Source organism: Cibotium barometz, chromosome 1 (genome assembly GCF_041138505.1).
Source record: "Cibotium barometz isolate CiBa-2024 chromosome 1, ASM4113850v1, whole genome shotgun sequence".
Classification (NCBI taxonomy): Eukaryota; Viridiplantae; Streptophyta; class Polypodiopsida; order Cyatheales; family Cibotiaceae; genus Cibotium; species Cibotium barometz.
Genome location: NC_141046.1, coordinates 39,634,189 through 39,647,505, shown reverse-complemented (window position 1 = coordinate 39,647,505; position 13,317 = coordinate 39,634,189). Strand labels below are relative to the sequence as shown.

Below are 13,317 nucleotides of genomic sequence, written 5' to 3'. Positions count from 1 at the left end.
GTATTCAATGAAGTGGAAGGTGTACGTTATTGAATAAAAAGCCTTTGGCTCATCATCGCCCTTATCCAAACCTCTTTTCAAAAACGGAGTCTATTAAATGCCATTGCCCAACCTTTGGCCAGGTCAACAACAACAACAAACCAACAAAAAACAAATACACATATTTTAACAAATTTAACACTATATAGGGTACATCCGGTTTGAATAGACCGAAAACTTCTCTTTCTTCTTTTTTTTCCCCGTTTCTTTGTTTTTATACCAGCTAGCCTGGCCTCTTTCTTTGCTGTTGCCAACCTCCATCCCACCCAGCTTCTCTTTTCTTTGCGTGCTTACACCGAGCTATCGAGCTGATCTTTTCTCTCTTCATAGCCAGATCTTGTCTCTTCCCTGGTGCAGTTCTTTGATAAGCTTAGGTGGGCATCTCTTACTCACCATTTTTCTTGCCTGCTTGTGTATCTGTATCATCTCGCAAGGTGAGGCTCTTTAGACCCGCCTTGTTGTTGGAACATCTTTGTTTTTAGTGCTTCCCTGTGTAGAAAAGCATTTGGGTTGCAAAAGAAAAGAACTGGGCTGCGTTTTATTGCACGTTCCTTGTTGAAAAATCCCTATTTTTCATGTGTCTACGTGCAGGAAGAGCAGTCGCGTTGCATATAAACCTTTCTATACATGTTTTTTCTCGGTGCAGAAAAGAATTTGGGTTGCATCCTTCTGTTGAAAAATAAAGAAACCTAATTTTCAACGTGGAATTTTTCTTTTCTTTGATCTAAGCAATGGCCTTTTTTTTTCCCGCTACAGGCCTATCAAGAGTCTTGAAATTCAAGAGCTCCATCTGCAGATCTCTTATTCAGCTGGGTATTATTGGGCATATCTACTTCTTTCAAGAGAAAAGACAACACCTTGTGCAGCACTATACTGGGCTTCTTGTACAGATCAACGAGCTTTGCAAATCCAAGGCCACTATAGCCTAGTAATATCTCACTATACATAGGAAGAAAACCTCACTTGGAGTAACCTCTACAAATAGATAGACAGCTTTACACAGAAATGATCTCAAGATCTTATACTAACTTGCTGGATTTGACAGCAAGCTACTCCTTTGCTCTCTCCAGTGTGAGCAGAAGCCTTCCCAAAGTGATGACGGTCCCCGGAGTTCTCTCCGATGTCGATGATGATGGCAACACCAGCATCAACACAAGCCCTACCTTGACTTCATCTCCCAGAATACCTCAAGAGAGAACCATAATTGTTGCCAACATGCTCCCTTTGCAGGCTGAAAAAGCAGGAGGCCCAAATGGGTCGTGGTCCTTCACATGGGATCAAAACTCCCTTCTTTTGCAGATCAGAGATGTGTTATCCAAAAATACACAGCTTCTCTATGTGGGCTGCTTGAGTGAAGACATAGATTTCACTCAGCAAGAAGAGGTGGCTACCATACTGCTTGAGAAGTTCAAGTGTCTGCCTGTGTTTGTGCCCCCCAATCTGAGACAGAAGTACTTTGATGGCTTTTGCAAACACCACCTTTGGCCCCTTTTCCACTACATGCTGCCCATCACCTCTGAGTATGGTGCCCGCTTTGACCGGGCCCTGTGGCAAGCGTACGTCTCCGTGAACAAGATGTTTGCCGACAAGGTCATGGAAGTCATCAGCCCCGAAGAAGATTTTATATGGGTCCATGATTACCATCTTATGGCCCTCCCAACTTTTCTCAGGAAGAGGTTCTTCAAGGTGAAGCTGGGCTTCTTTCTTCACACTCCATTCCCTTCTTCAGAGATATATAGGACCCTTCCTGTCAGGGAAGAGATCCTGAGAGGGCTCCTCAATGCAGATTTGATCGGTTTCCACACGTTTGATTATGCCCGGCATTTCCTCTCTTGCTGTAGTAGAATGCTGGGGCTTCATTTCAAGACCCAGAGGGGCTACATTGGCTTAGAGTATTTTGGTAGGACAGTGGGTATCAAGATCATGCCGGTCGGTATTCATATGGGCCAGCTGATGGGCACCTTGGAGATGGTGGACACACAAACCAAGATATTTGAACTTAAGGCACAGTTTGAAGACAAGATTGTCATTATTGGGATGGATGATCTTGACATCTTTCAAGGCATCAGTTTGAAGCTTCTTGCAATGGAGCAGCTTCTGATACAGCATCCTGAATGGAGAGGGAAGCTAGTGATGGTGCAGATTGCAAATCCTGCAAATAGCCAAGAGACTTTTGAAGTCCAGGAGGAGATCCACACCACTGTAAAGAGGATTAATGAAGGATTTGGATCAGAACATTACGAGCCTGTGGTGCTGATCGAACGGTCGGTCTCGCTAAATGAAAGAATAGCATACTACACCATTGCAGAGTGCTGTGTTGTAACAGCTGTAAGGGATGGTTTGAACCTGATCCCTTATGAGTACACCGTGTGCAGACAGGGCAGCGATGGAAACCCCAACTCATCCTCAAAGGAATGCTCTTCTAGGCAGAGTGTGCTAGTCATTTCTGAGTTTATTGGGTGCTCCCCTTCTCTCAGTGGAGCCATAAGGGTGAACCCTTGGAACATCAATAATGTAGCAGAAGCCATGCAATCGGCCCTCACTATGGCAGGTCCTGAGAAGGAAATGAGGCATGAGAAGCATTACAGGTATGTGAGCACCCATGATGTTGCCTACTGGGTCCGGAGCTTTATGGGAGACTTGGAAAGGACATGCAAGGATCATGCTCAGCACCGTTGCTGGGGTATTGGGTTCGGGTTCGGGTTCAGGATTGTCGCGTTGGATCCCAGTTTCCGGAAGCTCTCTTTGGAGCATATCACTTCTGCTTACAAGATGGCAACGAACCGAGTGATTCTACTGGATTATGATGGCACCATGGTGCCATGCAACTCCATTGATAAAACCCCCAGCCCTGAGATTATATCAGTGCTGAATACTTTATGTGCTGACCCTAATAATTTAGTCTTCATAGTGAGTGGAAGGGGCCGATATGTCCTACATGATTGGTTCTCTCCATGTAAGAAGTTGGGCTTGTCAGCAGAGCATGGATTCTTCAACAGGTATGGTTTTAACATCTCAAATATTTATGCATTTCTTAAACAAATGCTTCGTGTTATGTAGTTTTTAAAATGCTACATTTTTGTCTAGCAGATGGCAGCAAGATGGAGAGTGGGAGTCCTCTGTCCATGTTTCGGATTTCAGCTGGAAGGAGGTTGTTGAACCTGTATTGAAACGCTACACGGAGAGCACGGATGGGTCTAATATTGAGGCAAAGGAGAGTGCTTTGGTGTGGCATTATCAAGATGCTGATCCAGACTTTGGGTCATGGCAAGCAAAGGAGCTTGTGGACCATTTGGAAAGCATGCTTGCTAATAAGCCTGTTGTTGTGAAAGGCGGTCTTAATATAGTCGAAGTTAAGCCTCAGGTACAATGCATGTAGTTTTTTTCCAGCCACTACTTCATTGCAATCAATCTTGTGGTTATGTTTGCTCATGGAGGGTTTCTATTGTTGTAGGGAGTGAGCAAAGGCACCGTGGCTGAGGAACTGTTGCTTTCCATGGTGAAAAGGGGGAAGCCACCTGAGTTTGTCCTGTGTATCGGAGACGACAGGTCAGATGAGGACATGTTTGAAAGCATTGCAACTGCCATGGAGGGTTTTCCACAAATACCCTTGGCCAAGGTATTTGCATGTACAGTTGGCCAGAAACCTAGTAAAGCCAAGTACTACCTTGAGGACACAGTAGAGGTGGTTAAGATGCTGCAGGGTCTTACTACACTGTCTGACTCACAAGGCATCAATGCATTGATGCATCGTAAAGTGGCACATCAGAGGACAAAGTTCCTTTAACCGAAATGGTGATTGGGAAACCTATAACCAGGCCAAAGAGCAGGTTTGTTCTCTGTTTTAGTCCCGACCCAGCTTTAAACTGGGCGTTCTGTGTGTTTTCATGGTTATGTGTGCATGTGCAGCAGTTGTAATATCAATGACTTTTCATGTCCTTATACCGACTTGGTTTTTGTCACAGGTGCATGCTTTGCAGGCTGCTGAAACCCCCTTTTGGGATCTTTCATCACAGTATTTCTAGCTAGCGTTGGAAAATCTTTTTGTTTTCATTCTTTTATTCATTTTTACAACCTCTTTACTTCCCCATCTCTCCCACATTTTGAAGCAGTGGAGAAGGGTCCGACTGAAAGGGTGTTAAAAGACAGTTTGTCCAAACACATGTGGCCGCTTCTGTACAGTGTAATGCCCTCATGCAACATATGTTGACAATCATGTGATTGGCGTGTATGTATTGTATACAAATTTTATCGTTTGATAGTGGTGCAAGTTTTTTCCTTTTGGTTTTGATTTGAACTTGTGCTTCAAAGCATTACTCATTCTCAATGGGATTTAGGTTCCTAATGGACACAACCACTTCCTGTGAAAGAGGGAGATCTCACTTGCCAGTTCCTCATGGGCACAGGGGGTCTCGCCTGTGCACAACCACCGCCTGTTGGATGGGCAGGGGGTGTGTTTGTAAAGGCTTAAGACAACTTTCGGTATTTGCATACAAGATCTTACACAGTTGATGACCACTGAATGCACAGGTGTGTAGTATACTGTTTTTTGGCACGAAGGATTTATGAAGAGGAATCGTAAGAGGATCTGTTGGCTCTAGATCGAGTTAAGCCCACATTGGATTTTTCGAGGAATGTCACATGAGCACGAGCACAGAGGCTGGTTGGCCACGTGATGCATTTTAGCGTTTTGCCCGTCTGTCAATTGCCAGTGTACGGAGGAGGAAAAAAGAACAGAAACCCACGTGGTGCCCAGAGCAGAGGCTTCCGCCCCTCCTCCTCCTCCTCGTCCTCCACGAGCACACAAAAAAAAAAAAAAAAGAGGGTCGGAGGTGGTAGCTTTGAAATGGCAACTTTCTAAGACCCATGGCCGAACATGTATTTTGTTCCTAAGGCTCTTTACAAATAGATCCCCCGGGGGATGTTTTTGTAATGCCCAAGTACTTACCTAGATTATGTTTGCCCATCGAACAACATTGGGATGATTCAACACTCTTTCTAGCAAATCATGCACATGTGAAGAGTTCATTATCAAGTAGCTGACTAGTAAAGTTGTATCTTGCAAGCTAAATCAAATTACATTCCTCGACTCTTATTCATTTCATCCTTAAGGGACAAGGATTTATAAACGTATCAAGCTAACAGTATTGTCCTTAATGGAGTTTAAAGCCATTACCAAGGACCTTTGCCACGTGTCCGAAGAGTGCAATGATTCCTCTCAACAGGTCTACCCAACCACCCTACAATAAAACTAACTAGATCCAATTGACCACATCACTTGACTAGGGTAATATTATATTAAAGAAGGTCAAATTCTAGACCTATTCAAGGTTATGTGGATGCCCATTTCCCCAGAATCCAAGGACGAGGTGTCTTGGAAAAATCTTCCAGTATATCATCTTGCAGTTACATGTAAGCTACTTGGCATGATGAAAAATCTACCTTTCTGCAAGTTAACATGGTTTCACTTGCCCTATCTATTGTAAGACGCTTTTTCATCTTACCCACTCAAATGGATACCTATCTTTCGTAAGACGGTGCTGGAACATATGAAGTGGCCTTACTATGAGCTTAATGTCAAATAGAGAAAGTCTAAGAACTTTGTATACATACTTATTTAAGACTTAATATTAGTTCGACTATTTTAAGTTTTAGTTAGCCTAGTGTTAAAATTAGTCACTTGTTTATAAGTTAATTTTGACATTGAGCAAGATGCATTCATTCCCTTATAATAGAATACTTTTGAGCTCTTCTATTCTCTACTCTTTCTTACTCGTATGCTATTGGATTCTTGCATGCTTGATTGATTAGGTAGGTTTGTAGGTTGCCTCCTCTCATTAGCTTCTTCCCCATCCACCTTTTATGAGAGACAACCACCACAAATGCCAATCTCTTCTTGTCTTCATCTAGTTAAAGAGAGCTCTTTCTTCATTCCCATAGCCATGGAGCATTTTGGTGTGACAATGGAGTGAGGACATGACATATGAATTAGCATATCCACATTGCGTTGGCTCGAAGGCGAGACCCAACAACACATGATTTGGCTTGAAGGCAAAGGTAAGTATTTGACTTGAATATATTTACTACCCAACTACGACTAACCTAGGGGTTAGCTCCATTCTTCTATCCATTCCAAGCTATTGGGATCACCTAATATTGTACGATGTCGTTTAAGAGGTCATACTCCGAAAGGAATATGATTTTGGAAATTTGGAGATGAGTTTAGTTCGTTGTTTTGGAGCTTTCGATGAGTTTAGTTTATTGTTTTTTAGTTGGTTGTTTTGGAGCTTTGGATGAGTGTCCTTTGTTGTTTTTTATTTGGTTTTGAAGCTTGTTGCATTCTATTTTCATATCTTTAGAAGGGGAAACTTTGGTAAATTGGTCTTTTGCATGATTTAGAAGCCTACATGGTTTTGATCTTGTTGCATGAAGCCAAGGAATAGCTTAGCAATTGTGATTAGAAGTGGAATCCACTTAGAAAAATATAAGCTTTGAGCTCCATTAGGTGTGGATTAAAATGGGATAGTTAATTTTTGTTCATGCATTTCATATTTTTTCTTTCATTGTTGGAATTAGTCGCTTAAAAGCATGCAAAAATAAGAAAAAAAATGCTCAATCACTTGTATAACCACCATTCATCTCTTAGTTTGGGAGACATGAGTCCATAATTCCACGAAAAATGATGTGAGTCAACACAAATGAGCTTAGAAACGTGAGAGTGACCATGGAGATGTGAGTAGTACTGAATATGGAGGCAAGAGTGAGTAATGAGTGTGGAGGCATGAGCCATGAGCCTGGAGGTGTGAGTTAACAAACATAAGTTAATAGACGTGAGTCTAACATGAGCCTAAAGGCATGAGTCAATAGATACGAGTCAACACACATGAGCTTTGATCTCAGTTAATAGATGTGAGTCAACACACATGAGCTTGCAAACGTGAGACATGAGCCTTAAGTTTGGAGGCGTACATCAATAGACGTGTCAACAAACGTGAGTCTAGAGGGAAGTATCTGTAATATTGTACCAATCAATTAAACTTGCCTTGAAGAGTTTTAAAAACATATCCATTGATGTCCTTTAAGGATTTTCCTATCATACATTAGGGGATTTGGGAGATCACTTTTGGGCCACATAAGAAAGTCCAACTGAGCATAGAGAGAGAGTATGAGAAACATCTCAAAATTGTAAAGAACACCAATATAAATAGAATAAAAATAGTAATAAATTAAAATTATATTATTCTTATAACCATTTACAAAATAGTTATTATCGAAGAATGGCTGTATTATTAATATATAAGTTTTCAAGGACACATATAGAATAAGTCATTATAAACCAAACACTATAAGACAATTATTCTCTGAAGTATAAACTTTGGACCAATCATCTTCTTTGTGTTTTTTACATAGTATCTAAGTCTCATTTTGAAAAGTAGAAACATAGAAACTATGGTAAGCAAAGTATAAACTTTCGTGCCAATCATCTTCTTTGTATTTTCTACATAGTATCTACATCTCATTTTAAAAAGTAGAAACATAAAACTATGGTGGAGCAAAGTACAAACTTTCGTGCCAATCATTTTCTTTGTATTTTTTACATAATATCTAAGTCTCATTTTAAAAAGAAGAAACGTAGAAACAACGGTGAGTAGTAGAAGATACTTATATAATTATCATAAAGAGATTAATAGAGAATATGAGCCATTTAAGAAACGAAACAAGATACTTTGACTCCATTAGAGGCAACCAATATGAGAATACAGGAAAAAAAGAACGTGGATCTATGGACAAATGGAAGGATTTATCTAAAGGATCCTATTACAAATTCTACACCTCCATTCTCAAATGTGTCACAAGTCTTCTTTGATTCACATGTGATGGAATAAATGGCCTCCATGGATATACGATGCATCTTCATGTAGAAAATGAAGTCCTAAAGTTTAACAAACATCTCAGTATATCAAAATGCTAGAGATTAATGAAAGAGAATGAGAAGATTATACAAAAGCTAAGGGCAAACACAAACTATCGCCACATTAGAAAAGAATTTTATTGAAGCAAGGAGAAAGAATATTGTACTTGGTATTCATTCAAGAAAGAAGACACTCAATAATATCTCTCAATTATAGTGGCGGAAGGCTTAAAAAAAGAGTTCAAGCAACCAGGTATTCTTTGATACTAACTATTTGCTATTTTTTCTTTAGATTTATTTACAATCTCTTTAAATAAATTGTAATTTTTATCACAGGAAAATACTTCATCAACATAAAGAAAATATTAATCCATGCAAAACTATTGATGGATATAGTAAGCTTATTGATGCTTCGATTATGCAGAATATGTGTGAGAAAAAGTGGTACAAAAAATGTAAGAACAAATTCATTGAAGAGTTTTTACAAAGAACTACCATAGACACAAATGTAATTCAAGCAACACTTAATAATGTGGATAGAAGTCATGAAAGATATTCTCAAGTCTATAAAACATTATAAGGCAAGCTAAGAGACAACAATATCAAAGCAAATATTCTATCAAAACCTACAATTGTAAGGACAAGAACCTCATATAATGAACAATGATTTGATGCAATATCTTGGAAAGCCGTATCATATAGAGGATATCTTCCATGAAAAGAAGATAGATCTTATTTTTAATAAATCTAATAGTATTATCTTCAACCGTGCGATAATTCAGACTTCAATGGTTAACTATTTTGATATTACTCAAGAAGAAGTCAAAGGTGTGCTTAAATTTATGATCAAGCTTGACGAATGTGGAATCATTTTAAGAAAAGAAACAATTCTCAAGTCTGCAAAACATTACAAGGCAAGCTAAGAGACAATAATATCAAAACAAATAGTCTATCAAAACCTACATTTGTAAGGATAAGGACGACATACAATTAATGCAATATCGTAGACAGCTATATCATACACGGAGGATATATACCATGGAAACCTACATTTGGAAGGATAAGAGCGTCATACAATGTACATTGAATTGATGCAATATCTTGGAGAGCCATATCATATAGAGGATATCTACTATGGAAAGAAGAAGATCTTATTTTCAATAAATCCAATAATATTGTCTTTAATCTTTCAAACTTTAATGATTAAATATTTTGATATTACTTATGAAGAAATCAAAGGTGTGCTTAAATTTGTAATCAAGCTTGACGAATGTAAAATCATCAAAGGAAAGAAACAAGAGCGTGTTTCAGTGACACTTATGAACAGGCTCTTGATCCCTCTATAACAAATGAAGACACATGCTATTTTAGTGTGCAATAAGAGAATAACATTTGGTGATTATAGCATCATTTGAGATATGCAAAATATTTCTTTAAATTTAAGTTCTAACATAATGAATATTGAAGTCTTATCCTAGAAGTATATTGAAGTCTTATCCTAGAAGTATATTCTTTGATAGGTGGACAATGAAGACTTTGATATCTTATATTGGATTTTTTTTTATCATACTTCTATCCTCACTATAATATCAAATCAAACAAATGGTAAAAAACTTCATATAGATGGGATAAGAGAATTTAACATGGAGTGGCACATGGTAGGAGATTTAAAGACACTCAAATGCATGTACACTGTGATGTGGTGGAGTTTCTTTTAGAAGAATCTATAGTTGTCCATTGTAAGTCTTCCTCTTAATCTGTAGACAAATGGACAAGAGGAGAACACAAACAAGTTCTTATGTGTGCATTTCTCTCAAAAATATTTGAAGCTTCTAGAATAGACTAGGAACAAAAACTTTCATTAACATGACAGGCATGACGAATTGCCTACAAAATGTCAATAGGGACTATACCTTATAATTTGGTCTTCAAACCAGATGCAATTCCTAGAATAGACTAGGAACAAAAACTTTCATTAACATGACGGGCATATCGAATTGCATACAAAATGTCAATAGGGACTATACCTTATAATTTGGTCTTCAAACCAGATGCAATTCTCCCTAATAGAACCTATGATCCCAACCTTGAGAGTGGCCAAACAAATGGAATTCACTAGCCATGAGTTATCTTCAACTCATTAAACTTGAAAGACTAGATGCACCCAGGCTCTCGGGGGCTTTACCTAAAAATATGTAAGTGTAGCACTTAAGTTCATCAGGAGGGGTATATTTATTTTAAAAAGTTACAGAATTACATTTACAAAAGGGGTTTTTAAACCAATTTCTCTTTAAAAAAACAATAAGTTTATAAAAAGAAAGTGGTGATTTTAGTCACAAAAGTATGTACTAAGCGTAAGGGGTTTTTAAAATACTCCTTGAATGCACATGATACATAGGATTTCTTCATAGTGCACCTCCCGAGGCCAAGTTGTACTCATTGGTGGGCATGTATGCTAAAAAGAAGAGAAGAAAAAGATGGTTTGATTTGAATATCAAAACCAAAAATATAATTTCTTGAAGAACTTAAGCTTATGGAATGGGTTCTCTTAGGATCTATGAACCAACTTTGGGAGGAGTCATCCACTTAGAAACATTGGATAGATTCCAAATGGAAGGATTCCTTAACAACATTAGTAAACTTAGAAAATCCTACGGACCTCCTATGAGAAACTCAATGACATCCACCTAGCTAAGAACACAAAAAAGAAGAAAATGGACAGGTAAAAATAGGCTTGACAAGAAGTCAAGGCTCGTGAGGAGAAAGCTAAATAGTGGAGAGGTACTCTACCTATCCTGGACCACATGGCTAGTGTAGATATGTGAAGCCCACAAGGCTTTGCTTGGACTTCCCCACCATCACAAAGGGTATAACCAAAATTACTCTATTATATATTGGATCAAGAAGAAACCTAATATCCTATGAGACATGGATCTCATTAGGCAAACTAGTCATTGAGTCTACAAAGGCCTTTTGTACAATGAGTGTAAAGGTGTTGTAAAACTTAAATTCCACATAAACTGTGGCAAGTAAATCAGTTCTACACGTTTACCACCAATGGTCTACCAATTCAACACTTATGGGCCATCGTCAAAGATGTTGTGATGTATTATCCATCATTATCAAGAGCTCTTGTCGGGGATAACATTCTTTTCCCTTGTGATTTTCTTGAGGGGGCCAACGGGTAGTACTTGGTTGAGTCCATCTATGTATGAGTGTAAAGGTGTTGTAAAAACTTAAATTCCACATAAACTATTGGGGCAGGTGAATCAATTCTAAAAGTTCCCCACCACCAATGGTCTACCAATTCAACACCAATGGTTATCATCAAAGATGCTGTGATGTATTTATTATCCATCATGGTCAAGAGCTCTTGTTGGGGATAATAGTCTTTTCCTTGTAACTACCTTGAGGGCCTATGAGTGCAGAACTAGTAGTAGAGAGAGTGTGTGTTTAGGGAATTCATGGTTGTAAGCATACAACCATGAAGCTTAGGGAATTCATGGTTGTAAGCATACAAGTCTAAGAGTGGAAGCTTAGTCTGGATGCATAGTCTTGTAGTAGTATCAAGTAGATGGACTTAGTTGGCTTTGCTCTCATGAATGGAGTTCATATGCTCTTCATACTATCTAGTATGAATATAATCTGGAGAGTGAGTAGTTCACTGTATTACTTCTTGTACCGAGCCTCTTTTGAAACACTAATGCATTTGGATTCTCTCTCTTTGTGCACAAGAAATGTGGAATGTTAATATATGTTTTCTAGCATCCACGACACCATCTCTTCTCTCATCATCATCAACTCAGTCCAGATGCTTAGGGCTCGTGTAGGACGGGTGTGGTTCTAGCTACCACCTTATTGCATTTGGGGAATAGTCAGATATAGCATGGCTCGAAGATGCTGATGGGCTGAGTGGTCTAAAACCTATAAAGTGTTGGGTTTGACTAGATGGTGACATTTTTGACGATCCTGCTTAAGGAAATGAGCTTCCAAGGGCATTATTAGAGAAGAACAAGCTTGTAGCATTGCTAGAAGTAGTACCAGGAAGTACAAGAAGAGATGGGCATAGCTGAAAAGAATGTCTAGATTTAGTAATGCATGTTCAAAGAGTCAAGAGTCATAGTATAGGTCCATGTGAGTAACAGCCATGAAAAAAAAAAACAAGAGGCACGATAAAGTAGTATTCATGGAGGCTACATGGAAGATGGCAAACTCTCAAAGCGAGGGCAGGATGCTACCTGATGCATGATTGAGGTTGGTGATGGGTTACACCATTTTGACCCAACCAATGTGCTGGAGAGTAAGTTCCTTTGCAAGAGTCATTAGAAAGAGAGGTTATAGCGGTAGCCCAACCCAAAGCTTAAGAAAATTAGAATCTTGAGTAGGAAGCTAGTGGAGAAGAACTAGAAAGATAAGAAAGAAGACAAGAGATAACTGAAATCAATTCTTTGAAAGGAGCTAGAAGATATGCCATGGACTTGAAGATAACTGAAATCAATCCTTTGAAAGGAGCTAGAAGATATGCCATGGACTTGAAGTACCAAAACTCTAGAGGCAAGAGAAATGAAGATCTAGATGCTTGTGTGTTCTCTTTTTTTGAGACCACATTCTTGGCCCACCAGAGCTCCAATACCATAAAAGATAGAGTTCTTTGCCACAACATTGGGTGGAAAGGCAAACCAGACCTTTGAGATACTAAAGAATGCTTTCCTAAAGAGATTCCAAAAGGATAAGACAACCACCCAAGTAATGGAAAAATTTTTAAAGGTTGACAAAGAAAAAAGTGCTAGTAGTAATAGAAGATTATGCCTCAGAGTTCAAGGCCTCGCTGATGACTGTGCCAGCGGGCAGCCACTCTGAATCAGTGGTGTGTGAGAGGGACTAAGATCATTACTTTAACAAAGCAGTAACATCCCTGATTTGTATACACTCACATTTGAACAAGTGGTGGTAGAAAATTATTTGAGCTGAGAGAGTTTTGAAGAAAGAGCCCAAGAAGAAGAAGAAGAGGGCTTAGAAAGGCAAAGGAATGGAGGAATCGTCCTTAAAGTCAGATTCTAGAGGAAACTTTAAGCAAAGACACCATGCAAAGACGTTAAGTTTGACTCAAAAACCAACAAAGAGTGAAAGCCTCGGAAGAAGAGAGGCAAGAAGTAGGCAGTGAATGTTCAAGAAGAATTGAAAGCTTCCCTAGCCAAGATAACTGGAGGACATGCAAGAAATGGTTATTCTAGATAAGAATGGATGTCTAGTGCACAAAGTTTAAGAAACAGGGATACACCAAGGAAGAGTGTAAGAGGCCCCTTTCTCAGCAATATGCTATTTATGATAAGACAAATCACACCATGGACAATTGCTACTACAAC

General features: G+C 38.9%; 1 protein-coding gene across 4 annotated transcripts; it reads left to right on the top strand.

The window, feature by feature from the left end:
• Positions 1–254: 254 nt before the first annotated feature.
• LOC147641987 (alpha,alpha-trehalose-phosphate synthase [UDP-forming] 5-like) lies at positions 255–5,128 on the top strand. Of its 4 annotated transcripts, none has more exons than XR_015266514.1 (6): positions 256–413; positions 796–3,038; positions 3,130–3,403; positions 3,494–3,869; positions 4,005–4,222; positions 4,570–5,128. XR_015266514.1 is itself a non-coding variant. In XM_086801709.1 (5 exons), exons 2-4 carry the CDS (start codon positions 1,045–1,047, stop codon positions 3,824–3,826), a joined length of 2,601 nt encoding a protein of 866 aa, XP_086657835.1. In that variant the 5' UTR covers positions 255–413; positions 796–1,044; the 3' UTR covers positions 3,827–3,869; positions 4,005–4,300. The 4 variants fall into 4 exon arrangements, 2 of the variants coding, with proteins under 2 accessions (XP_086657835.1, XP_086657843.1); XR_015266513.1 differs by lacking the exon at positions 4,570–5,128 and adding an exon at positions 4,377–4,410; XM_086801709.1 differs by lacking the exon at positions 4,570–5,128 and having other exon boundaries at positions 255–413; positions 4,005–4,300.
• The last annotated feature ends 8,189 nt before the right edge of the window (positions 5,129–13,317 follow it).

Excerpts from the sequence above, each read along its gene's own strand:
- LOC147641987 (XM_086801709.1), top strand. The coding sequence starts at position 1,045 with ATGATCTCAAGATCTTATACTAACTTGCTGGATTTGACAGCAAGCTAC. Across the intron at positions 3,039-3,129 it reads GAGCATGGATTCTTCAACAG|ATGGCAGCAAGATGGAGAGT; the intron begins GTATGGTTTTAA and ends TTTGTCTAGCAG. Across the intron at positions 3,404-3,493 it reads TAGTCGAAGTTAAGCCTCAG|GGAGTGAGCAAAGGCACCGT; the intron begins GTACAATGCATG and ends CTATTGTTGTAG.